The sequence below is a fragment of the Poeciliopsis prolifica genome, unplaced genomic scaffold, assembly GCF_027474105.1.
Source record: "Poeciliopsis prolifica strain line A6 unplaced genomic scaffold, Auburn_PproV2 SCAFFOLD048, whole genome shotgun sequence".
Classification (NCBI taxonomy): domain Eukaryota; kingdom Metazoa; phylum Chordata; class Actinopteri; order Cyprinodontiformes; family Poeciliidae; genus Poeciliopsis; species Poeciliopsis prolifica.
The window spans coordinates 2,734,557-2,758,713 of NW_026562423.1; the positions used below are offsets into that span (position 1 = coordinate 2,734,557).

The 24,157-nt window shown below is 38.0% G+C and overlaps 1 protein-coding gene across 4 annotated transcripts in view; it reads right to left on the minus strand.

Annotated features, from left to right (window-relative positions):
- The window catches only part of abcc3 (ATP-binding cassette, sub-family C (CFTR/MRP), member 3), a 50,655-nt gene that overhangs the window by 24,706 nt on the left and 1,792 nt on the right, over positions 1 to 24,157 (minus strand). For all 4 annotated transcript variants that reach the window (XM_055057539.1, XM_055057541.1, XM_055057537.1 and 1 more), the window contains exons 2-7: positions 10,699 to 10,875; positions 9,637 to 9,762; positions 7,514 to 7,651; positions 4,150 to 4,275; positions 3,985 to 4,046; positions 1,667 to 1,798 (exon numbers count right to left, since the gene is read on the minus strand). In XM_055057539.1, the coding sequence (XP_054913514.1) occupies positions 1,667 to 1,798; positions 3,985 to 4,046; positions 4,150 to 4,275; positions 7,514 to 7,651; positions 9,637 to 9,762; positions 10,699 to 10,875 (761 nt within the window). The remainder of the gene's footprint in view (positions 1 to 1,666; positions 1,799 to 3,984; positions 4,047 to 4,149; positions 4,276 to 7,513; positions 7,652 to 9,636; positions 9,763 to 10,698; positions 10,876 to 24,157) is intronic.

The following is a 24,157-nucleotide window of genomic DNA, read 5'->3' on the forward strand; positions in this document are numbered from 1 at the left end:
TGTATTATGAATTAGCAACACAGACATGTGTGTCTCTGTTGCTAATTAGTCATGTCTAATTATCCAAGTGGGTTTTTAGCACCTTTTTTTTTAACATTTCATTTCTTTTCACTCTTTGAATCTGATAAGTCAGTGAGCTGGAAGAAGTTCGACAAATTAGAGGAAACCTTCCCAGTGTGTGGGTTACATAGAGCATGCTCAGAGTTTCACTTGTGCAGCTCAGAGAGCATGCACAAAGAGACCCGCCCTCTAACACAACATCCTCTGCTCTCTGTGGTCTGACAGGGAGGAAAAAAGCAACACAACTCAGCTGCACCAATTATGTACAATTGTAAAGGTTTTTAAAGGTTTTTACAGCTGCGCATCTGAAAAGTCTGACGTGCATTTGTGTTTACAGCAATGAGGTTTTTCGGGAAAGGAGCTTTGCACATAAAGAAGTTGCTCCCTCCAAATTTGTAAAGTAATTTAGGGCCAGACAGACTCAAGGCAGAGTCTGTCTGACTAACCCTTGAGTCTGACTATGACTCTGTCTGTGAAAGAAAATAACATAATTAATTTAATGTGACTTATAAAAAGACAAGTTTCCCATGTCATAAGTGAAAATCTGCCAGTGAACCAAAAGATTTTCATTAATATTGAAGAACTAAAAACAACCTCATATGTCTTGCTCAAAAATTACTTGTAAGTTAGTTTAGTTACATTTGAGCAGGAAACTTTACCAAAAATAAACGACGACTTTTTGCAGTGCAGTTTGAAAGGTGTCTGCAGGTTTCATCAACTCAAACTGAAGACTTTTTAAGACCAGCATGAATTAAATTTAAGACCTCTATCACGACAGAAACGCACACAGAAAATCATGTAATTTATGTACAAATGTGAAGCTTCTTGGCACAGAGCGCACATAGCGTCATATGAGTTGGCAACAGAAGTGGAGCCAGTGGCAAAGACGAATGTCGTCTGGGCAACAGGCAGTAAATTTACACTTTCCAATGATAGATGCAAAAAACCTAACAAGGGTACAGTCAGCGGTTCTGTGACCGCCTCGAGTCACAGAACCCAATGAAGATGTCTGAGTGCGACTCAAACTTTTGCCTGATAGAAAAGTCCCACGATCAATTTAAATGGCATTGAATATACAGGATATAATACATTGGCCACAAACAAATTTAAGACCTATGATTAAGGTATTTAATGCCAACTTACATATTTTCTGATTCATTTCAGACACTTTCAGTCCTTAATTTTAGATTTAAGACGTTTTAAGGGTAGATTGTATCTAAAGGTGTTTGATTATAGGGCAATGCGAGCCACATGTGTCATATTTTGTGTGTAAAGTAAAAAAAATGAAATTATGCTTCTACTCTGAAGCATAATTGTTGGTCTATGACATCAAACCTTAAGACACATTTAGGTTTGTAGTTGTAGTTTGATGAACATCTAAAGCTATTCAGGCATTTTTCTAAATAACTTTAGAATTGGGCAGCATTTATACAGGTAAAAATAATGAGTTGCAGACACAGTGGAGCTATTTTTGCATTAAAATGATTCAATCTGATGTTTAAAACGTGTTTTTGAAAGTTTTCATTGTTGGTAAACTTTCTTTTTGAGTGAGTAGCAAAGACCTGGTGAACCCGGCCCCTTCGCTCTAGAGCTTCTGAACTCGTACCTCTTGACCTTGATTTGCTCCTTCTCCCACTCCTTCAGGAGTTTCGGCACCATCTTCTCGGAGCTGTCGCGCTGGTTCAGGGACCACAAGTCTTTGGCTTCAAGGGGCATTTTGTAACCTTTGATGGCCAAACTGGGAGAGAGACAAATCGGCAGAATTGAATAAATTACAGACAGTAAATAAATACAGAATTTTCACCACATTCAAGTGAAAATCGTCAGTAGCCTCGTTTTTTGTGAATCTAATTTCTGTTCCAGTGATTAGCTCCAGACTTCAGAGCAAGCCTGGGATGCTTACTGGTTTCTAGATTCATTACGGTTTGGGAAAGTTGTGGTTTTCTTCTGCTCCATCTGTTGCTGCACACCGTCAATCAGGTGGCTGAGCGAGAGCCACAACATGCCAAAAAAAATAATACAACTTCAATACGGAAACTCAAAGATCACCACTTAACACTCTTATTGGGATCGTTATACAACTGTGAAGGTGATGCAATGCTGTTGTGTTTTAAATTACTTTGATACGTCACATTTTTACTAACAATTGAGAGGAATTTGGTTTTACGTTGGGTTTTAATCGAAACCGAAAATTTTCTTCCACATAAAAAGTTTAAAGTTATTACAAATTATTTCACGGTTACTAAACAGATGTACATAAATCAGCACGGAAATAGATTTAACAAAGTTTCTGCAGTTTCTGGAGTGCCGTCTCCATTTGCAGGTTCTGCGTGGCTCCTCCCCGTTTTTCATAACCTCTTCAGAGGTGGTTCAAGCCAAATCAAGCTGTGTACGGCACGTGTTGTCTTGGTTAGGCTTTAGTGTTATCAACTCAACATTTCCGGCTTTTTATCTCCAAGATTAAATGAAATATCCGGGGTTTATGTGAATCAACAATGATAACCACATGGAGGGTGACAAGCAATGTCATTTGAAGTTTCGACCATCGATCTGATCTGCTGCACGCTCATGTTCCAGCGCATGTTCATGCCCACAATAGCAAGAAAAATACAGCCAGTGGAGACACACCCAACACTCAGCTTACTAGTTGAACCTGAACCAAACATTAACCTGCTAGACGACTTGGTAACGAGGAAGTGGCTTTAGCACTTACCTCCTGTAAGTTAGCAGGTTTACAAACTGTCTTATTTTATGTGGTTTACAAAATGTTCTCACTCCCACCAAGACAGACGCTTTAGATCACAGACCTATAAATCAATGCACAGAAATCACGGGGTATTGTTCTTTCACACAGGAAAACACCAAAGCAAACTGCATACTGAAAGTGGGAAGAGAAACCTGTTCCTGTAATACTGATGTCCTCCCACTCAGTCATTCACTCAGAGCAGAGCCTCAATGTCATCTGAGGTCGTCTGAGCGACGGAAATCAGAATATAGAGACTAAAGGAGCTTCTTTCACTCTATGTGGGTCACAATTCATTAGAGGTTAGCAGCAGTCACTCGAGTCTTAAGTTTCTTATATTTCGTAATTTTCAGATTTTTATGCTAAATGATTTATTAGGTCAGACCAGTATTGTCTAAACTTTTTGCCGTAAAGTCCAGAATCGTTAAGTTGCATTATGACTGACCATTATCAATGGCATTGAAGACCTGCATCGCCAAAAAAAATGCATAAATTAATTCAAGACATTTTAAGGCCTTGATTTTTTAAGATACATTAATTTAAGGCTTTTTAAGGATGCATGAACACTAATCATAATCTCTAAAGCTTGGTGGTTACAGTTTGTGTGTTTTTCGCAGCATGAATGTCAATCAAGGAATAGACGACTGGTCTTCGTAACCCACTGAGAAGCTGACAAACTGATCAATTACAGGACAGAATGTGGTCAGAAATTGATCGAGGAGTTTTTATTATGATAATAAAACTTCATAATAAAAGTTATTGTGGTTTTATTAGACACTATAAATTTGATATAGTGGCTAATCAAACTCTTTAAAACCTCTGAACTGTTGAATTTTTTCTTTAGTGCCCCATAGAAACCAATAGAATGAGTCCGGAAAAAGATATGAGAACTTTGTTGTTTTGTACTGTTGCATTAAAGTTTGTCTGTACTTAACAAATTGCCATTGTGAAAGTAGATATTTCAACACAGCTTTACTCAGCAAAAGGTTTAGTTTTTAAGTTGGATTTGTTAGCTGCTGCTCTTTGAAACAGAAAAAAAGCTAATAAAAAAAGCTGAAATATTCAACCTTTTATTTCCTAATTCTAAAATATTGTAGTTACTTCAAACTAAAGAGAGACGACAGATTTCAGAGTTATTATAAAAATCACATCACAAAAACCTAAATGAATCAGCGGCCCACCTTGTGAACCACCAGAAGGTCACGGTGGATAGAAAGCCTGCTGTAGTTTCAGGGCACGGATTCTGAGGAGAAACCAAAAGAGGGGCAGAAACACAAGTCAGGGCAGTTAAAACTATGTATGAGGTTGTAAACATGCTTCATGCTGGTGCAACGTGCGGGACTCACAGGGTCAGTGACCACATTGGAGAAGAGAGGAGGTTTCTCATTCAAGCAGCAGAGGATGAGCTCGAGGAGGATCAGGCCGAAGTAGATGTAGAAGGAGGTGAAGCGCAGCTTGTCCGGAATGCCATCCTGAAATGCACAAAAGAAAAAACAACAATTATTTATCCTGGATAAAAGAAGCACCTGTAGGAATCCTATAACAATCTTTAATTTTGCACATAACACTGGATGACATTTTAAATATCCAAAATAAAACACAACAAATAGAAGCGAAAAACAAAAACCACACACACAACCGAAGCCTCAAAGAAAATAGGATTTGAAATATCTGCCTTTCAAAAAATAGTAATCATTTTCATTTATCATGCAATAAATGAAGTTTTCTGGGGGAAAACTTGCTAAGCCTGGTGATTGGATGCATTCATCGTCGTGTTTTTGAGTTAAAAAAATGTTTAAAGTCGACAGGAAATATAAAAATATCTCTTGATAATTATGTCCTGTTGGAAGATTAATACCTGAACATCAACTATAAAGTCTTAAAAATTGCAAACATTTTAAAGAGACTTAAATAAATGAGTAATGCTAAGCCTGGTGGCCCGCCAGGCTTTTAATACACTGGGGGGAAACCCTGACTGCTAAATTGCTTATTGCGACAGAATTAACTGGCTGAAAAAAATCAAATAACCGAAAACTAAAGTCATGTGAAAACAAAACAATGGTGACCATCACTGTTTTCAATGTAAAGCTGCTTCAAAATCACAGAGTGTGTTGAGCAGCTTACTGATGATTCATCAGACCAGACAACCTGAATAATGCATGTGTCACTATAAAGAGAAGAGCAGGAACAAAATGCATCATTCTGCATCGTATAGACACTTGAAAGTGACAAATTAGTTTAGTGGTTTATTGCACGTTTACGCTTGAGTTCAGGTATCAAATTAAAATAACATTTTATTCCTCCAATAATCAATAAATATGTTTAGCAGCAATAGAAATATATGTATATATATATATATATATATATATATATATATATATATATTTTTTTTTTTTTTTTTTTATTTTAATTCAAATCTATTACTTCATCTCATACAACTACGGATTTCCCATTGAAATCTCACAGCGGCCCATATTAGTTTCCTGCAGAATGAGAATATTAACCTTATAAACAGGTTAGCTGGGGGTAAAGCCTCCTCTGATTATGGAGCTTAATCCAATAGCTCGGGTATTTAAACACAAAAAGCAAGCGCCAATGCCAGAGAGAGCAGAGGAGCAAAGCCTCCTGCAGTGCGAACAACGCTGACCTGGAAAACGCCTACGCTGCACCGACTCATGGTTTATGACCCGTAAATGAACATTTAGCTGCGACGCTGAGTCACTGCAGAAGCAAAGTTTGAGTCTGGTTCCGGGGCTCTACCACCCCAAAAGCGGTTCCTCCATGTTTAAAACCGTCTGTTTCTCTCCTGATCCCAGATTCTGGTTCATCTGTCAGAGGAGAGACTTGAATCATTGATAATCTCTTAGATTTTAGAACGGGTGATGACTCAAATGTTTACCATTTATGCCGTCTGGTAACAAGTGCTTACATTCCTAAAAGAAACTATCATCTTCAGCCGTGTGCATCAAACGGGTTTCTGTCCATATAAAGATTGAAGATGAAGACGTCGGTCCAGTCTGGCTGAAACTCGTTATCTTCCACCTGCTACGCTGGTTTTCTCGTTTTGTGTTGGTTTTCTCAGCATTTTTGCTTCTTTCTTAGCTAACACATTGATTTTAATCAAAGTCAATAGTTTATTTATCAATAGTTTAGACAATCAAAGTTGTATGACTAAGAGAAAGTGAAAATCCGGGTCCTAAAACACTTAATACAGGCAGACCAGTGATCCTATTGCATCACCTCTTCCCGAAATAGTTGGAGAAAATACCAAACAGAGCTCTTTGAGTAAACAGCCATAACTATAAAAAACAGATGTTTTGGCATGTTACACTTAGATAAGGTGGTGGCAGCATTATGCTGTGGGGTTGCTTTATTCAAGCAGAAAAACTGAGACTTGATGATTGATGTTCACAGATGCTCTTTGTCCAGTCTCACTGCAGTATCTACCTTTTTTTTTTTTTTTAAATGCTTTTTATATATTTGTTAAACGTGTCACTATGACTCAAATGTCATAAGAAACTAATAATTTGTGGGAACCACATGCTTTTAAAAAAAACAACAACAACAACAATGCTTCTTGCCTTTGAAGCGGCCATGTTTACTAGGTCACTCGTCCTTCTGCTCTTTTCCCCGGGAAAGTCTCAAACTCAGCTGGCTGAGGAGCTTACCGCGCTGAAAGGCAACAATCTAAGCACTCAGCCAGGTAATAACCTGCGTCACTGGAATTAAAGCGCATGCTTTCCTGCTTCCAGCGCACGAGTTACAGTTTGTAACATTTCTTTTTCGCACTTCCTGCCCGTCTCACAGCCTCATTTGATGCGGAGTCGGTGTGGCGCGAACGCTGTGTGTGAGCCGCTAGGAACAAGTCCGGTATTCTGCTCTCTGTGCTCAGTGTTGCCCTGACCTGACCCCTGCCAAAACATCTACTCACTGTAAACTCCTAAAAACAAAACCCAGGCACCTCTGAGTGATCAAGTGACCTGAAATGACTTGGGAGTCTGAGCGGTGCATTATGTAAAAGACTGCAGAGAACAAAAAAGGGAGCAAAAAGGCAGTTCGGAGCCTTAGTCTAGAACTGACAAAAGATAAAATGGAGAAAACATTTTTGTGAACTGAAATAAATAAAAATTGTACTTAATGAGGGAAAAACTATAACTAGCTGGAGCTATGTAGAACATTTATAAAGCTAACGGAAACACTGAAAATGAAGCCTGTTTATGAGTCTATTTATCAACGTCTAGAACTGATGTGAAATAGATTTTTTTTTCGCTACAGTTTACGTCAGATTGCGTCACTCAGCGCTCCTCTCCACGGCCCTAATGCAAGACTGCAAAATGGCAACAGCAAAAGTTGGAAGAAAACACCAGAGTCAATTGGTTGTTCAACAATAATTGACTCCATTTTGTGAAAAAAAAAATCTTTTGTTGAATATTTATTACTTAACCGATGCATGCATACTCACAATGCAATACTTTGGTAAATTTTTAGGTGCAAAATTAAAATAGGCAAAACTTTAGGTCACACGCAGTCGTTTTCAAAGTGTTCTTTGCTTGCTAGCTAGCTAACAAGGTCAAAGAATGACAAATCTAAAACTAAACAATGTTTAACTAATAACTAAAAGAAAACTAGCAATCCTACTCAAAAAACTATTAAAACTAACTGATTAGTCAAAATGTAACAGTGAAAAACAACTAAACAGTGCATTCTTACCGAGCTGGAGGCCTTCAGGATCTTGGAGCGGAAAGGCACGATGGCGCACAGCACGGACAGGAACCAGAAGATAAAGAGGACCCCCGAGGACTGGACCCCGTGTAACCTCTCATACTGGATCAGGAAGGTGGCCAGTAGCTGACGGAGGAAGAGAAGGGGAATAAGGAGAAGCTGAGTTGCATATTAGCCGGAGCAAAGCAAAGTAACGGGGGTCGCGTTAGGTGAGCTGGGGTTAGCATCCTGATTACAATCTGTTTTCCATCAAACATGGGGTCAGACCACTGCTAATCCACAAATTTTCTGGATTTGTCATAAGCTGGTGCAGCTCTTCTGAAGTGTACGGATTATCTGAACCGTTCATCTGAGCCCTTTTAGCGCTCCGTCGCTGCTAAACACTGGAGTCAGAGCCGCAGGGGGAACCGAAACTAGCCGAGATCTGAGGTTACTGACTGACTTTATATAAAACTGTGAGCCTTTATCAGCGATCAGATGGGAAAGTGGGTGTCTTTGGGTTTAAATGTCGGATTTACTGATGCTTTTGCAAAACAGGAAAAAAAAATAAAAATCACAGCAAACTGTAGATTAGTGACCATGAATCAAATCAGAACATCATGATTTGCTAAAATCAGATGAGAGAAGGGTGAATACTTGAGGAGGTCTTGAAGAACGAAAAGGACTGCAATGATGAGTTCCAACTAATGATCTTTATGACATCTGATGGTGAGGTTCCTTCAGAGATCAGCACGTTCTTTCCTTTACGACTCGGAGAAACCAGAACAAATTTATATCCAGCTGTCCTCCATCTCAAACTTAGGTCTTCTGCAGCCTCCATCAGTAGGGATTATATTTTTTATGCAATAACCAAAGACACATGTAATTGTGACGTGAATGAACAAAATCAAATCAGTAGTTAGACATCAGCATTTACTGTAATTCTGCTTCACAAACTGTAACAGGCTGCTGCGATTCAGTCTGGTGTAAAAAAAAAGTGTTTTCTAATATGTGTAAATCTAACTATTTTAACATTAAAAAAACTTCCTTCTTAAAATTCCTCAGAGATTAACTGAACACTGAAAAAAACTGCTGAAAGTATTTTCATTTCTTCCATCTGTTAGATTTTTGCAGTGAAGTAATGACTGTAGTGTTTTGATGTTTCGCCTTCATGATTCTGCTGAAAGCATCGTCACTGATTGTTTTCATATTTTAATTCTTTTAGTTTGTCTTTTAGGTAATAACACAGGCATATTTCACCAAGTCAAATTTAAGACTTTTTAAGCCTTTTTAAGACAATTATGAAGAAAATTTAAGAACTAAATATTCACAGAAATATACAAACTTCATGCAGACAACTGGTGATAAGTTTCCATTTACCCATTAAAAACACAATTAACACACCCATTAACAGCTAGCTAGCTTGGTTAGCATGCAAAAATGTTTGCATGCGTCTCAAACTTTTGCCTGAAAGAAAAGCCCCGCAAGAAAAAAAAATGCGGAAAGAATATATGAAATTAAATAGTCAGGACAAAATAAAAGACCTGTAATAAAATGTATTTAAGGCCACCTTACTTTTTTCAAATGAATTTAAGACTAATTATACCTTAATTTGAGGTATATATTAATTTGAGACTTTCGAAGTGTCTCCCCTGAACATGATTCTCATTCCAGATGTGTCACAAACTTCTTTTCGTGCAGCATATCTGCGACAGATTCCCATGAACTGAACGACGAAACAAGTTGTTTGCTTTCACATTTATACGTTTTCCCATAAAAACAGAAGGTTTGGCTGCCTTCGCCTCTCGTCAGCGCTGGCGACCCGCATGAATGCTCGACCGCAGGGGAGCTGCATGAAATACAGCTCCACCTTACAATCTTATGCTAACTCAGTTTGGAAGATCAAGAGTTAGCATATCATTTTCATACGAGACGAAACCTGCAATCTTCATTTGAAAAATCTGTCGCTGCATGTCCTATTTATCACTTTGACAGCATCACATATGTGCACTCCACACTTTGAATTTGCATATGCAAAAATAAATGTACAACCCATATGCTGCAGGACATACAGTCCATGAATGGACTTTTGTGAGGGTGTTGCTTTATGACCCATGCTGCACTGCACTTACCATGGTGATCCCGAGCACCAGCGGGGTGATGAAATAGATGGGAGGCGGAGACTGACCCTGCTGCAGCTCGTAAAATGTGTGGAAGAGGTCGGCCCAGCACACGATCCAAAGCAACAAGCCGAACGCCTAAGGGACAAGATAAAGCAGAGCGAGAGTAAAACAAATGAAACAAAGAAGAGGTGGGAGAAACTGCAGAACAGGAGAGAAGAGTTCGGCGCTTCACTTCCTAGTGGGAAAAACAGGAAGTTGATTATTTCGTTTTTATTTGTCTATGGTGTGATGCTTTGAAGGAAGCCTTCCTTTACCTCACCTGTTCTGTTTTACAGATCAACGATGCATGTGAATTAAAACTAAACACACTTTCTAACTGTTTTTATTGTTCATGAATAAAAGTTCAGACACTTTTGCAATAGTAAAGTTCAAGCATTTTCAAAGTAAGTTTTCAAACTTTTCCAGCACCACACTTCGGAGATGAAAACACAATAAATGAATTAAAAAGTTTCAATTCACTATTAAATTACATCATTTATTACTGTCATAAATGATGGTAGTACTCTACATTGCAGGGACAAAAAATGCTAAAACACAGTTTTATGTGTTGAAAATTCTCTTTAAACACACCTTATAAACTCACCAGTCCGAGAACGAAGCAATAATTTAACAAAAAATCCTGCAAATTCAATAATCTAATTAAAATAGAAAATATAAACGAACCTTTTTTTTCAAATACACAGATTAATAAATCGGTGAGCCACTGCGAGTAATAAATATTCAACAATCCAAACAAATCATGTTAAGGTAAATTATCTTGGTTCTCAAATTAAATACTTTAAGACAATATATATCTTTAAAAAATAAAAAAAAAAGTTCTCTATGTTTTCTGGCTTTCAGCAAACAGAAATAATTTTGGTAATTCTAAATGACCTAAATGTGTGTTTTCATTCAGTGTATGAAAATATCTGGTCAATTCTGAAATCCGGACTTTAAATGTCAGCCTCCTCCATTGTCGAGCTCATTCGTTTTCCCTTAAGATCCTATTTAATGCAACAATGTCCCACTTACTGTTTTGAACCTGTTCAGCAGCGACATCATGATGTACCCTCGGCTGCACTTCTTCACGTAGCAGATGTAGGCCGGAGAGGCTACCCACAGGAAGACGCAGGGCAGCCATGCCAGGACGGAGAGCTGGAAACACTCTGAGAGGTCGGGCCGGTCCGTGTGGAACGTCTGATTGGGTTCCTGCAGAGGACCAGATGTTTGGCCGGTTAGTCTCAAAAAGAAAAAGTCCAGATTACGACACCTGGGTCATCTGACAGGACAGAAGCTTCAAAATAGACGGAATCAGTCAGAGAGATTAAACAACACTGTTATGGTTAGTGGCATTTTTTTAGAACAAGTAAAGGGAAACTAAAGGACAAAAAACGTCTCAGTTGTTACGTTGTTGCACCAGAAACCCAACAAAACTTTCCTTAGAGCCTGGATTCAAAGAGCAACAGGCTTCCTCCCTCCCAAACATGTTCGAAGTGCTTGAACATTTTGTCACCTTACAACCATAAACCTCAGCGTACGTTCACCTTGATTTATGATTTCACTATTTTCAGACGGCAAAGCATGGATCACTATTTTATAACCAAAACCTTCCTGACTGCTTTAAACTTCTCCAGAACTATTATTCTTTAAACGTCTGTTTTATTCCTTTGTCTTCATGATGCTATAATGAAGCGCTGAGAACATCTTGAGTTAAAATACATGTAGAAGAACTTCATTACTTATCATTTGAGTTGTCAAGGCCTCCGAGTGTTTTATTGGGGACCAAAATTGCAACATGTTACATTTTCAGCTGATGCGGTTCACTTTCACACTGCAAACTAAACTCTTCAAAAACCTCCTCACCTCTTCACCTGCGGTGGCGTTGTACAACGAAACACTGATGGAAACAATACAAAATTTCTCCCTCTAGCGTCGGACTCGATTGTTTTGGTTCAATTTACCCATAATACCTAGGCAAAAAACTAGAGTTCGATTAAATCGGACTAAACAGGGTTTGGTGTGAATGCCTCCTAAAAATATTTATAAAACCATGTATTAATTTCTTTTCAACTCAAGTGTTAGCTTTTTTGTTTTGCTCTGTGGCATAAAACCCACTCGAACACATTCAAGCTTGTAGTGGGTGAAAGAAAGTTCAAAGGTCATGAATGCTTTTTCAAAACACAGTTGAGCAGCGGTAGGATCAGGTTTACATTATGGAGCTCCTTTCATGCCTGATGTGCTTTCCTTTACCTGTAGGGATATTTTGGCCCTTTGCAGATTGCCACACAACTTTTTGAGGTGAGGAAAAGAGACATTTTTGAACAGAAAACTAAAAACTAGGCTGGACAACATGGACCTAAACATGCCATATTTCTTCCAGTGGCATAAAAAGACACTAAAACATGTTTTTACAAGAATTGGTATTTCTCATCTTTATTAGAAAGAGCCTTCAAAAATGCCTCAAAACACAAATATCTTGACAATAGACAATCAGACTGAAGAGAATCAACCGAAGCTGCAGGAATCCAACACACTTTCCTGCTGATACGAGATGCAGAACCTGTCGTCATCACTCACTCTGCTCCCTGTGGCGATTTCAGCAAACACTTATTTGTTGCCTCTTCAATGTACAAGAATGGTATTAAAAATATCCAATATTTCAAAGAGTGCTTAATGGTATTAAAAAAGATACTGCCCAATGGCTCTGTAGGCCAACATTTGTGTTGCCTGAGGCACTTAAAGAAAATCAAAAATCAATATTTGCCCCTGTCGTGAATCTGGATCTGATCTCTGTGGACAATGGATATGCTGTAGTCACCACACTGTAAAAAGAATTTCAAGATTTCTTTTCTGTTTTGTAAAACAAACATTTCAGATTATTAAACAGATCTGAATGCAAAGATAACCGTCAATTAATCAATGAGAAATCAAACATTTCTGAAAAAAGGGTCATTCAAAATGTTCAAATACGTTACTCAATAATCCATTTTTCATGGTTCAAAGCAACTCTAAACATGTCGAGTTTTAGTATTAATTTAAAGGAGCCTCATAACCTTATTTTCTTTTATAACTTAGATGAAGATGTCTAATAGGAGGGCTCCAAGGATTGAGCCTTGGGGCACTCCGTATGTAAAGTAAAACACAAACAGTCTCCAAGTAAAGATTTTAATAATTAAAGCAAAACAAATCTGCAATTGAGCAAACAGTGATTCATTGTTTTCTACTAAAGCAATGCAATTCAAGATTCTTATTACTTATTACTTTTTCTCCTATTTTCACTTTGGGATCAAAACAAGAATACTTTGAACTGCACTGTGTCTGATTTCAAGTGAGTTTTACTTGAAAAATGTTAACCTAAACAAAAAGGAATCAATGAGTGTTCAACCAGTGAACTTTGAATGAACTTAAACTGTTACAGCTACACTCCAGGAGTTGTAACAGTGATTCATTGCAACTCCATCTCGTCTCGCCGAAATTCTTTAGCACAAAACTTGTAACTCGTGCGCTGGAAGCAGAAAACTTGTGCAATAAAGTCATGACTCATCGTTTAAAGTTGTTGGAACAATAGGAACAGCAGAGACCATCCGGAGGTGAGAGATAAAGTAAACATATTTCCTACTGCAGTGAGTTGTGACCCCTCGTGCTGCTTCCCTGGACAAACACGCCTGAAGGCCCGCCCACAGGCAGAACCAAGATAAACACAGCTGCCAACCTGCAGACCACTCCTATCAGTACTGACTCGTGACTGAGTGTGTGAGCAGAAGAAGCGTGGAGAAAAGAGATAAAAATGTCTGCGTCTACCTCCGAGACCCATTCCAAGGAAAAACATTTGTACCAAAATAGAAATTTGGTACGTTTTAGTTTTAGGTATAGAAATGGACAAATTCGTCTCATGGCTTTCTTTTTACTTGAGACCGTCTCTATGATGTTCTATATTAATAATTCAAACCAAATATACCTTAATATGTGTGTCACAACGGACAGAGGAAACGACTTGGTGCTACCACAGCCCAGATTTTCTGCTCTTACGGATTCAGCCAATCAGCATTAAGGAAAAAATAATAAATAAAAATAAAATTTATAGTATTTCAAATATACTCCACAAAAAAAATTTAACTTATTTAAAAAAATTTTGCAAATAAATTGGAATTAGAAAAATGCATAGAAAAATCAAATATTCTATTTAAAATATAGACAAATATGAACAAGTTGAAATGGTGTGAATACTTTTGAGACCAATGAAGAAGAGAGTCGAGTGGGGGGGCATTCACCTCTGGGCCAATGTCAAGATCTAAGTTGGGAAAGATTTGTATTTTTCATTGTTTTAAGCAATGTTTCCCACATTAATTACAAAAAGGAAGTCATTTATGCCTTCAACTTAATGTGGCGAGATCTATCGTCTGTAATCTGACACAAGCAGCAGCATTCCTTCCTTATTAGTTAACCAACATATTTCCTTTAAGCCCTGAGATGTGAGGAAGAGGTAAAATGGGTAAACAGAAAACAGAGAGAAGCTAAAACGACAACAAGGAAGATAAAAGAGGCAACAATTTGTTTATGCATCTCCCACTCCACCCTAATATCATTCATAAACAACATTCATATTTCGATTCCTCTGTTTGAGGCAGAAACCCACAGGAAGCAATTCTGATTATAATCAGTCAAACGTGCCGCAAAGCTTCAGATCAAAACTAAACATTCTTTATGGACAATATTTATTGAACCCCAAAATCTCCATCTGAATTGTTTGCGCGGCAAATTCTGGTATAGAAATATTTTTTTCCCCACTTCCGCTGAGCAGCAGGAAGAAAACGTAAATGTGAAATTTAAAACTATGCTTCCAAACCACACAAAGGAGGAGGTGGTGTGGAAACTGATTGATTGACTGCAGTGAAGAGCTCACAGCCAAACCTGCAAAACGAGTTTTTAATCAGGATTAAAATAAAACTATGGACATAAGCTCTTCTGGGTGAACTTCCAAGTATTCTTTGAGGCAGCTTTGCTGCATAAACACACTCTCTCTCTTTTTTATTTTAAAGATTAGATGCAAAGTTGTGTTTTACTATTACTGGCAGGTGTGACAGATGACTTTGCAGTTTCTGCTCAAGCATTCGTGGAACTTAACCAGCAAATATCAACTTACACAACCGTAATTCAAGAGGTTAGTGTAAAATGAGAAGTGCAAAGAGGAAATGTGTGAAGGGTTATCAGAAAAGCAAATACAAATAAACAGAATTACCAAAGGTTTTTCTACTGATAGTAATCGAAGCTGCTCTTGAACCATTATTGTTTAATCATGTATTTCTGGGAGCTGAAAGACAGCGAAGGCAGAGCGAGGAGCAGCAACCCTTTTCATTCCTCCTCCTGCTGCTATGAGGACGACACAACTAACCTGTAGCTATAGTTATTTACTCTCCCGCGACTCTTTATTCCTCTGGAGAAGAGTTGCAGAGCATGGAGGCATCAACAGGGAAACCAGACTGAAATGTGGCCTTTACAATTTCTGTTACTGATTACAACAACCTCGTCATGTCAGTGAACGGGTTTCAATGAGCTGGTTACTTGGAAAGTATGCCATCAATCCATTTGTCCATAAAATGAAGGGGAAAGCCTACATTTGCTTCATTGTTCAAATTTTAATGCAGGACTCAAAAGGAAATCCAACGTTTTCATTATGATGCAATTGGAGGAAAGAAAAAAAAAAAAGAAAAACAGATGGGAAAGAAAGTCTGAGAAACGGGTTACACAGCTATTTCTGCTTCAGTGAACCAGAGTTAGAATCATAGGGTTAGGGTTAGTCTCTTCTGCACTTGGGAATCACAATGTCTGGGATCATTTATGTGTAATGTAAACCCAAATTTCTGGTGGAAAATATGCCTCTGATTATAATAAATCAAAATGATTTTTTTTCCCTGTAAATTCTATCTAAAATATTTTTTTAAAAATTTCTGTTAGCTAGCGGAAAAGCCTTAGCACAATGCTGCTTGGTGTGGTATTATGAGTTTGGAGTTTGATTGTAAGCCCAAGACCAGGTTAAGGTGAACTATAGCTGTTAGCATCTGTAGAGGTGCTAAGATGCTTTCCACAGCATATTAAGGTATGTTTGGAGTTAAAAATAAGGAAATAGATGATTCCAAGTGTTTTCAAATGGAAAATTTCAGCTATTTGCTGGTGGCTGTAGCTCCAAACTCTTGAGTACTGGGGGTCTGACTGAATTGCCAGATTGTAAGATGTTTTCTTTAAGTTTTGTTTCAAATCAAAACATCCTCAGCAGGAGCAAGGAGTGAGTTTACCAAAGACTGGAGATGTCAAATCAGATGTGTGTGTGGAAACATAAGATAATGCTTCCCCCCTTTAACTTACATGCTAAACAATAGTAAACCCTAGAGAAGCATATTGACCTGACCTGCATAATCTCAACTGAACGCACAGTAGACAAAGAGAGTGCAGAGTGTAGAAGGTCATTGGTGAGCGGGTTAAGCAAGACACAGCCACAATCACACGTCGAGTGTTATTGGACTGATTTTATTGAAGTATCAGACTATGACAGAATGTCGATTCATCAGTAATACGTTACATTTAGGTGCAAATACCACGTTTTCAATATCAGCAGTCTGGAAGAGCTGCAAAGATCTCAGAACACAACACAAATATAATGATGAGTTTGACCAATGGGACACAACTCTGTCAGAGGCAGAGACGGCCATGGTGAAATATAGTAGCGGTTTAGACATATTTGGTGTTATTTAAGGTTACACCTTAACCTTAGATTGGAAGGACGTAGTTTATAATATAACAAGAAGTGAATTTCTCAGGTATTTCTATAAACCTAATGAGTACATTGCCTTTTCTTCAGACTATGTTTGCCGTTTCTAATGACAAAGACCTTTCTGCTTGACTTTTTGAGTCACTGCCACATGGCTGATTCGATAGAGTTTAAAGGACATAAGATCAAGTAGCTTATGCTTTCAATTTATATGAAAAGTTATGTTGTTTTTTTAAGAAATCTGACCAGTCAAAAAGTCACAATCTCCCAAGTCTTACTGTTTGTCTGCTTGGTATCTTAATGGAAAGCTGCACATCTAAATAATGAAATTAATACTTTTAACAATATAACTGGTTTAAAATATGTTTTTCATTATTTTGTTTGTTAGTTTCTCAATATTCCTACTTCTCTCCATGGCCTGATCAAACTATATTTAACTGATCTGATGAACTTTGTTCCGATCAGAGATGTACAGATTTTGCCAAGGTCTCTTGGAAGATGTTGTTTTCTTCTTCTGCTCATCATCTGGTCCGTCTTTCTCTTCATCTGCTGGCCATTTGTCACCACCAACAGACTGGATAGTCTTATTTTAGACCCTGTCGGCGGGTGACGCCCGCAGGGACCCCTAGTGGGTGGATACCGTTGTCGAGATTTAGGTCACGCTGGCTTTGCAGTAAGACAAAAGAGCAGACAAGGAGGTGTAAAATGTAGCTTTCATACATCAGTTGTAAGAAAAGGGTACGGGGAAATGAGGATGTGTCGGCTGATAGGACAAGACAATAGACCGTATTGGGTTCACCAAAACAAGATCCATTTTTTAAAGATTTTTTAAAAATTAAGTAAAAATCCCACTTTTTAAGTAAAAAATGCAGGATTAAAGCAAAACTGTGTTTTTAGGAATGTCTGTTGAATATTCCAGTCCAGCTATGAAAAGTGCATCAGAGGATTTTCTGAACCTCAAAGCTGACAGAACTGAACCGATTAAAGTAGATCCACTGCAGGCCTGTTGCAATAAGCAATAAACCTATTAATCACTTTTCAAAACAACCTCAATAATTTCTGTCTGCATAATTTATTGTTTTTCTCTTTTCTCTCTTTCTACCAAAACCTGGAAGACAAAAGTCTTCAGTCTGGTGCATTGATCTCCACTAGCACTATTATATTTTGTTGTTTAATTTACTTTAGATATTTGAAAGGTCTTCCAATCCCAGTTTTGAATGTTCATTAGAATGTAAAGTTTATTGATATCTCAGAATGTGTTTTTGCGTTATTTTGCCATTACCGTTATATTACTTGAAAATGATCTCAAAAGAACAACACTAATGTTACAATTTATTGTCCAGCAAAATTTGTTAACATGACATAAACTATTGTCATTTTGACTATGAAAATACACAAGACAAACGTATTCATCAAATTTAAACCAGTTTACTTCTGCTCTCATAACCTTTAGTTTTGAGAGGTTACGAGGGAAAGAGGGTGATGTTTAAACCATCACCACACTCCGTCCGTCAAATTTTGAAATACAGAAAACACATATTTCACAACTCTCTCCCCTTCTTCCTCTCTCTCGCTGTGTGTCAGGTTTCGTATCTAGTGTGCAGTATTGAAGTCAGCGACATTTCAGAGATTTTCTGCAAAATCAAAAACTGAAGTGACTCAACGTTTCTAAATATACAAAAGAAACAAAACCGATCCTGAAAATGTTTGGCAACTGTAGGGAAGTTTCCCACAGCACCCGACGTGTCACAAAAACTCGCTGTGCCGCAGCGGCTTCCTCTTTGCGATTTCGATTCAGCTCCGGCTGTCGTTGCGTCCAGACCCTGATGCCCGCAGATGAAACAAGGTGCGGCACCTCCCTGCGTCTCCTGTCAGGGCTGCTCTTCCTCTTAGCTGTAATCCAAGCTGCTGCTGACATTCTGAACTGCTGACATTCTGAACTGTTAGTGTATAATGCTGTTGATAAACAGGCTTCAGGTGAGTCTGTTAATGTGTGCGTTAGATGCCAGACATTCTGTCTGCTTCTGCATTCATCTGTGTACAGGTGACGCCTTTGAAGAGAATATTCTGTTTATTAAATTATACAGATGTCTGGCAGAAGTTTTCCACATTGTGTCAAGCTACTCCCACACAACTTAAAGTATTTCACTGATATGTTATGTGAGGGAGTAATGCAACAGTGTATAATTCTGAAGTGCAAGGAAAGGAATGCATAGTTTTTTGGCAAATTCTTTGCCTTTTACAGCAATTACAGTCCTTAGTCCATTAGGGTAAGTCACTACTGACTCTGCACGTCATTTAGGCCATTTTGACTTTGCAATATAGCTCAATTTGCCTGAGATTACACAGAAATTATCTGCAAACATTAATTTTTTGGACTTTGTCAGGGTGATTTTAAAAACATGAACATGCTTTATCCCTTTCTTCGGCTACATTCAAAACGCAAGACTTTCTAAATTCAGATTTTTTTGCTGAAATGCAAATTGTTTTTTGGGTGGTAGTTTATACTACCAGACTTTTGTGTGAAAAATTTACAAACTGAAAGCAACACAGACGCCTCACCTCCACGCATTGTTTACGCAAGTAAACTCCTTGAGCAATGGGAGTCGACAATGTTGTCAGTTTCATAACAAGACAAAGGAAAGCACAAACAAAGAAGTGTGCCAAGTATCGACCCCTCTTTCTTCAGCCATTATTTACATTCGAAACTGTCACGTCTGGCTTCTTAAGACGCAAGAATCACATCAATGAAGTAAAAATCTGATAAAACGTGACATCACCGTTCAGATGCAAATGCAGAGGAAAGGAAGTACTTTAACAAAAGAGCCGGACACGGTGCTTCTGCTCCAGCGATTATTATTATCCAAGTTAGCTCACAAACATACACATTGGTATCCAAGTCTTTTTGTTGTTGTTGTTTGTTTTCATGTCATGTTGTGTATCTCGTGAACCATTGGTCTGTTGAATAAAGAAATCTATCTTATCTTAACAACGATATCACCGTTGAAACAGAAGTATGTTAGCAACAATGCTAACAACGGAGCTAACAACGGAATTTGTTAACATTTGGAGCATCAAAAAAAAAACTCACAGCTTTCTGAAAGTTAATTAACTCATTTACAACCTACAGGTGTGTCTATATATACTCATACCTGAAGAAGGGGAGTATTGTAATAAAAGAGTCGGGCATTGTGCTTCTGCTCGAGCAATTATTATTATCTAAGGAGGAAGTTCTGATGCTCTTCACTGTAGCTAGCGCTACTCCCCCTGCTGGTTGAATCTGATCACTGCTTCAGCCAAATCAGATTAGTCAGCCACTGAAATAACCAGATTTCAATCCATTGCACAGACACTTTGACAGCTATTGCATATGTTTTAAATTTCGTACCACATCAGACAAATAATTGGTTTATTTATAATCAACTATTTTCATAATTAATTGCATATAATTAATTATGGAGGTGGAAAAAGATTTGTTTGTTTTTTGGGGTTGAAAGATCGTAATTGGATCTTTCAGACTGCTGTGAAAAAGTTGCCCTCAAGAATTAGAAAGGGGCTGGGTGATAAAGTAAATGTTCAGTTTATGAAGATTTATCTTTGTGAAATCTGTATTATGATTTCTTTCTGCACCGATGCACTCCTCTGGTTTCCATAGTTCTGATTGTCAGCCTGCCTGGGGTCTACCACCATCTTGCTTTCGAAGAATGTTTTACAGCTTGTAATTTTTGGCACTTTGCTGTATCAGGTCAACTCCCCAAAGGGACAAAAATCAGAGTGACATTTAGTTTTTTCATTTGTAATCATATTTTAAGAAAAGGAACTAAGAAAAACAATATTGATTCAAATCGGAAATTGGAAAAATAATCACATTTGGGGTCATTTTTGGTAGCTGTAGTTTATCGCCTTCATGGCTTGTAGCAAACTGCTAACTTGAATTCTCATGTCTTTCTCGTAACAATGACTTTCTTGTTGCCAAATTTGTTGAGGGGAACTGCTAACAAGTGTCCTTTCTACAGATTCTCTGCTGCTCCTCCATATCAACGAGGCACCATGTTGCTTTTCTCCCTAGTTCTCTCCATTACCCCACCTCTCATTACTCCTTGAAATTTGGGATAATCGCTTTGGGTAACTTCCTAAGTAACTTAAGTTGCACAGAACATTATTGTCAGACAGATTAGTTTTGCTCAAGAGGCATCTTGCTGTAGTCTTTGCTAAGCTTATGACATATTTATCATCTTTGCCATCAGGTCTGCTTGCCATTTCAAGGCAGTTCTTCAGAAAACCTCTCTGCTTGGCTAAAATCCTTGCTGTGCATCAGTGAAGCAATAACCATATCACCTCAAGGCTGTTGAAAACCAACTAACAAGGACAGACATGGTTTGTGATTGGCCTTCTCTTGCCTCCAACGCCAACCCTAACAAAACTTATGTAGGTTGGGCTTGACTTGAGCATGCCCTTAACAAAGGCAAAGGTTTTCGGGGCATGTTTGAACTGCTTGGGGCAGGGCTGTTCTCGGCAGCCTCTGGAAACTCACCGCAACATCACTGGGGCTGTAGCCGAGCCCAGACGTACATGTAGATCTTGCTAAAATGAGGCATGACAAGCAAACGCTCCCTCTGGGGCAAGACTTCAAAAGCTCTTTGTCTTGACGGGACACAGCGCATTTCACTGAGGAACTAGTTAAGCCCATAATTGTTCACACCCCTGGCAGACTTGGATTTCAGATGTTTTTCTTTAAACCATAAAGTTTGTTTCCGAGAGCAATTTTGAAGCGTTGACCAGTAAAAGTCTTCCTAAAATTGATGACAAAGGTTTTGCATGTTTACAATGGTATTTTGGCAATTCATCTTTGATGATGAGCTATGCAGGGATTTGGCTGGACCAGTCTCAAAGTTAATATCAGAAGAAACATGTTGGTGAAATAAAAGATAATGGTATACCTAAGTCCTGCAGGGTTTTACTGCAAAATATAATATCATGAATAAAGCAATGGGTAGACCTGGGCTAGTGATAGGTAGCAAAAAGTTTTCTTGAAAACTGCCATCCTGTTTTTATTGCTTGATTTTTTTTAAGCCTCTGGAGGTTTTAAGAGATGGGGTCATTTGGATCCAACAAGTTTGCTTTTACGAGGTTGTTTTGTGTGTGTGATTTCGGGAACTGACGGGACAACCTTCAGCCCTGCTTTCACGCTGTCTGACCGTGACATCTGCTTATCCTGTGCCTCACGCTAGGACTGTGGGATGGTAAACAAAAAAAAAAAAAATAGAAAAGATATTTGCATATTTACTCATTTGCAATTTTTTCCTTGAAGAGTAACTCCAAATTTTTTGTGGAAAATTAACCATTTGCTGATTTTTTTTTTTTTTTTTGCAAAATCCCAAATATTTCTTTCTAAAATATTTGGGATTTTAGGAAGAAGAAATGCATCTTGGGAAGCTGAAATATCCAGACACAATACTACTTGACAGGCTATTGGTAAATCACCCAGTACAGGAGCACCATTCATTTTCCTTGGTGCAAATTGGCTGTAATCCCTAAGAGCCAAAGACCCTGGATGTTGGCCTATTCAGTAGTGGCAAGACGGTTTACACTTTGTGTATTAATGCATATAAAGGCATATCTGATATTTGAACAATTAAAGTTGGCAGATACAAGCATTTTTAGAGAGAATCTCCGGTATTCTTGCACAAGACAAAAAAGCAGAACAGAAAAAAAAACTTTTGGCACAATGAACTTTTTAAAACTACAAAATCTGACGAGTGTCTCCATTTCCTCATTAAGCTTACTGGATGTAAAAAAGAGGGATAAAATAACATTAGTTTATTATAATTACAACTTGTCTTTTTCTCAACAACTGTAGACATTATTGTTACTTTTCAGTCTATAAAAAACATGCAATATGCAGCTTTAACTATTGGTGAAAACATCAGGGCATAGAGAAAGTGAGGTACCTTTATTCAAGGATTTAATATTCTGAGAGTCTCATGCGCAGTGATTTATCCTCATATAAGCCTTGTTTTGTGTTGTCAAATGGACTTCAAGCTGCTGCTTAGACGTCTTAAAAAGAACAACACTGTAAATAGGGCAATTGATCAAGCCCAAGTATTAACTCTGACCTGCACTCAGCATGCAATGCTGAAGGCTGGGGGATTACAGATGCCTCCTGTTTGTTTGAAGTGGACGTGAATAGCAGCAACTAGTTGACGGTCAAGGCCACCTGTCAAGGCCTCGCAAAACGGTTACGTCTCGCAGCGGGATTTACCCAGAGGCAAATCAGCTGGACACATTAGCACAGCGACGTGTTGGTGGTGACGGTGATATTTGGAGAAGAAGTTGGCTGCACAGAGGAGAGGGAAGCAAAACCTGAAGTTTCTTGGGCAAAGCTGATGGAAACTTAATGTTTTAGCTGCTCAAGTTGTCATCGGAGCCATCGAGATTTCTGCAACAAGCATTTCGCAACGTAGAAACAAACCACAATAACCCAGATTAAAAATTTTTTAAAAAATGTTTTCCATGAAAAGCTGGAAAACAATACAGATTTTTAAAATATTATTATTATTTGCCTAAATTGGACTCATTTAAACAGCATCTTGTTTATTTTTATTTTATGTCGCCACTTCCTGACTTTTCTTCACTACGTTATTAGGTGCAACGCTAAAGCAACTTCCCTTCGCTGCCTGAGAAATACTGACAGGGAGAAAATATGCTGACTTTTCTCTCCAGTTGAAAAGACAGAGGTGGAGAATGTGAACTTTGGTGAAGTGAAACAAAATATTGATGTTAGGGGGATGTGAACCTGAGATAAAAAAAACACCTTCATAGCAGTTTACAACACACATTTACAATCATTTAGACAACATGAATTATAGCATAAATCACATTTGCATATCCGAAACAAAAAAAAAAAAAACGATTTACTGTTTTTAAAGGCGATATTAATCATGATCAATTTACATAAATACCAACATTTAATCACATCAATTGATTGATAACTAACTTACGTGATGTAATTCTAGAACTGCTGCATTTTGATTCAGTTTTAGAGCAAGATGTCTGAGTGACCTCCTCAGGTCCCACCAATGGGCGTCACACAGATTTTCAGCCACTCCAAGATAAACAAAGCCAACCACTCCTTTCTGCACACGACAGTTATTATTATTAATAATATTTTTATTTAATTGTGCGCTAATTTTGTCTGAGCAATAGAGTGGAATTATTACACTGTTTTCTCATGTAGTTTCATGAGAAAACAGTATTTGTGCACACAGTCACTGTCAACTACTGTTGTTTTTTTTGTTTTTTTTTATGTGAGTAACACAAAGTAGTGCATAAATGAGGAGTGGGAGAAAAATTACACATTTTTAACCAAAAATATTTCTCAAAATTGTGGCGTACTGACTTAGTCAATATTTTGTAGAATCACTGGGCTTTATCCACCTGTGCTCCTAGGATGGAGTAACACTAATCCATGATACAATTTTAAGACATTTGGGAAAAAACTGAAAAGTATGAGTCACTTTCCTTTACTCATAATTATGTGGATTGTAGTTTTGATTTTGTCCGATGGTAACGTTTTTGGTTTAAAAAGAGGCTCAACATGGCGACAAAGTTCCTAAATTGTCAGCAGTTGACAGTTTAGCAACAACAACAACAAGAGCAACCCCACGACCTCCTGGGCGGGGCTGATTTTCTGACTGTTGCGGTGGTAGATAAGATTGGGGATTA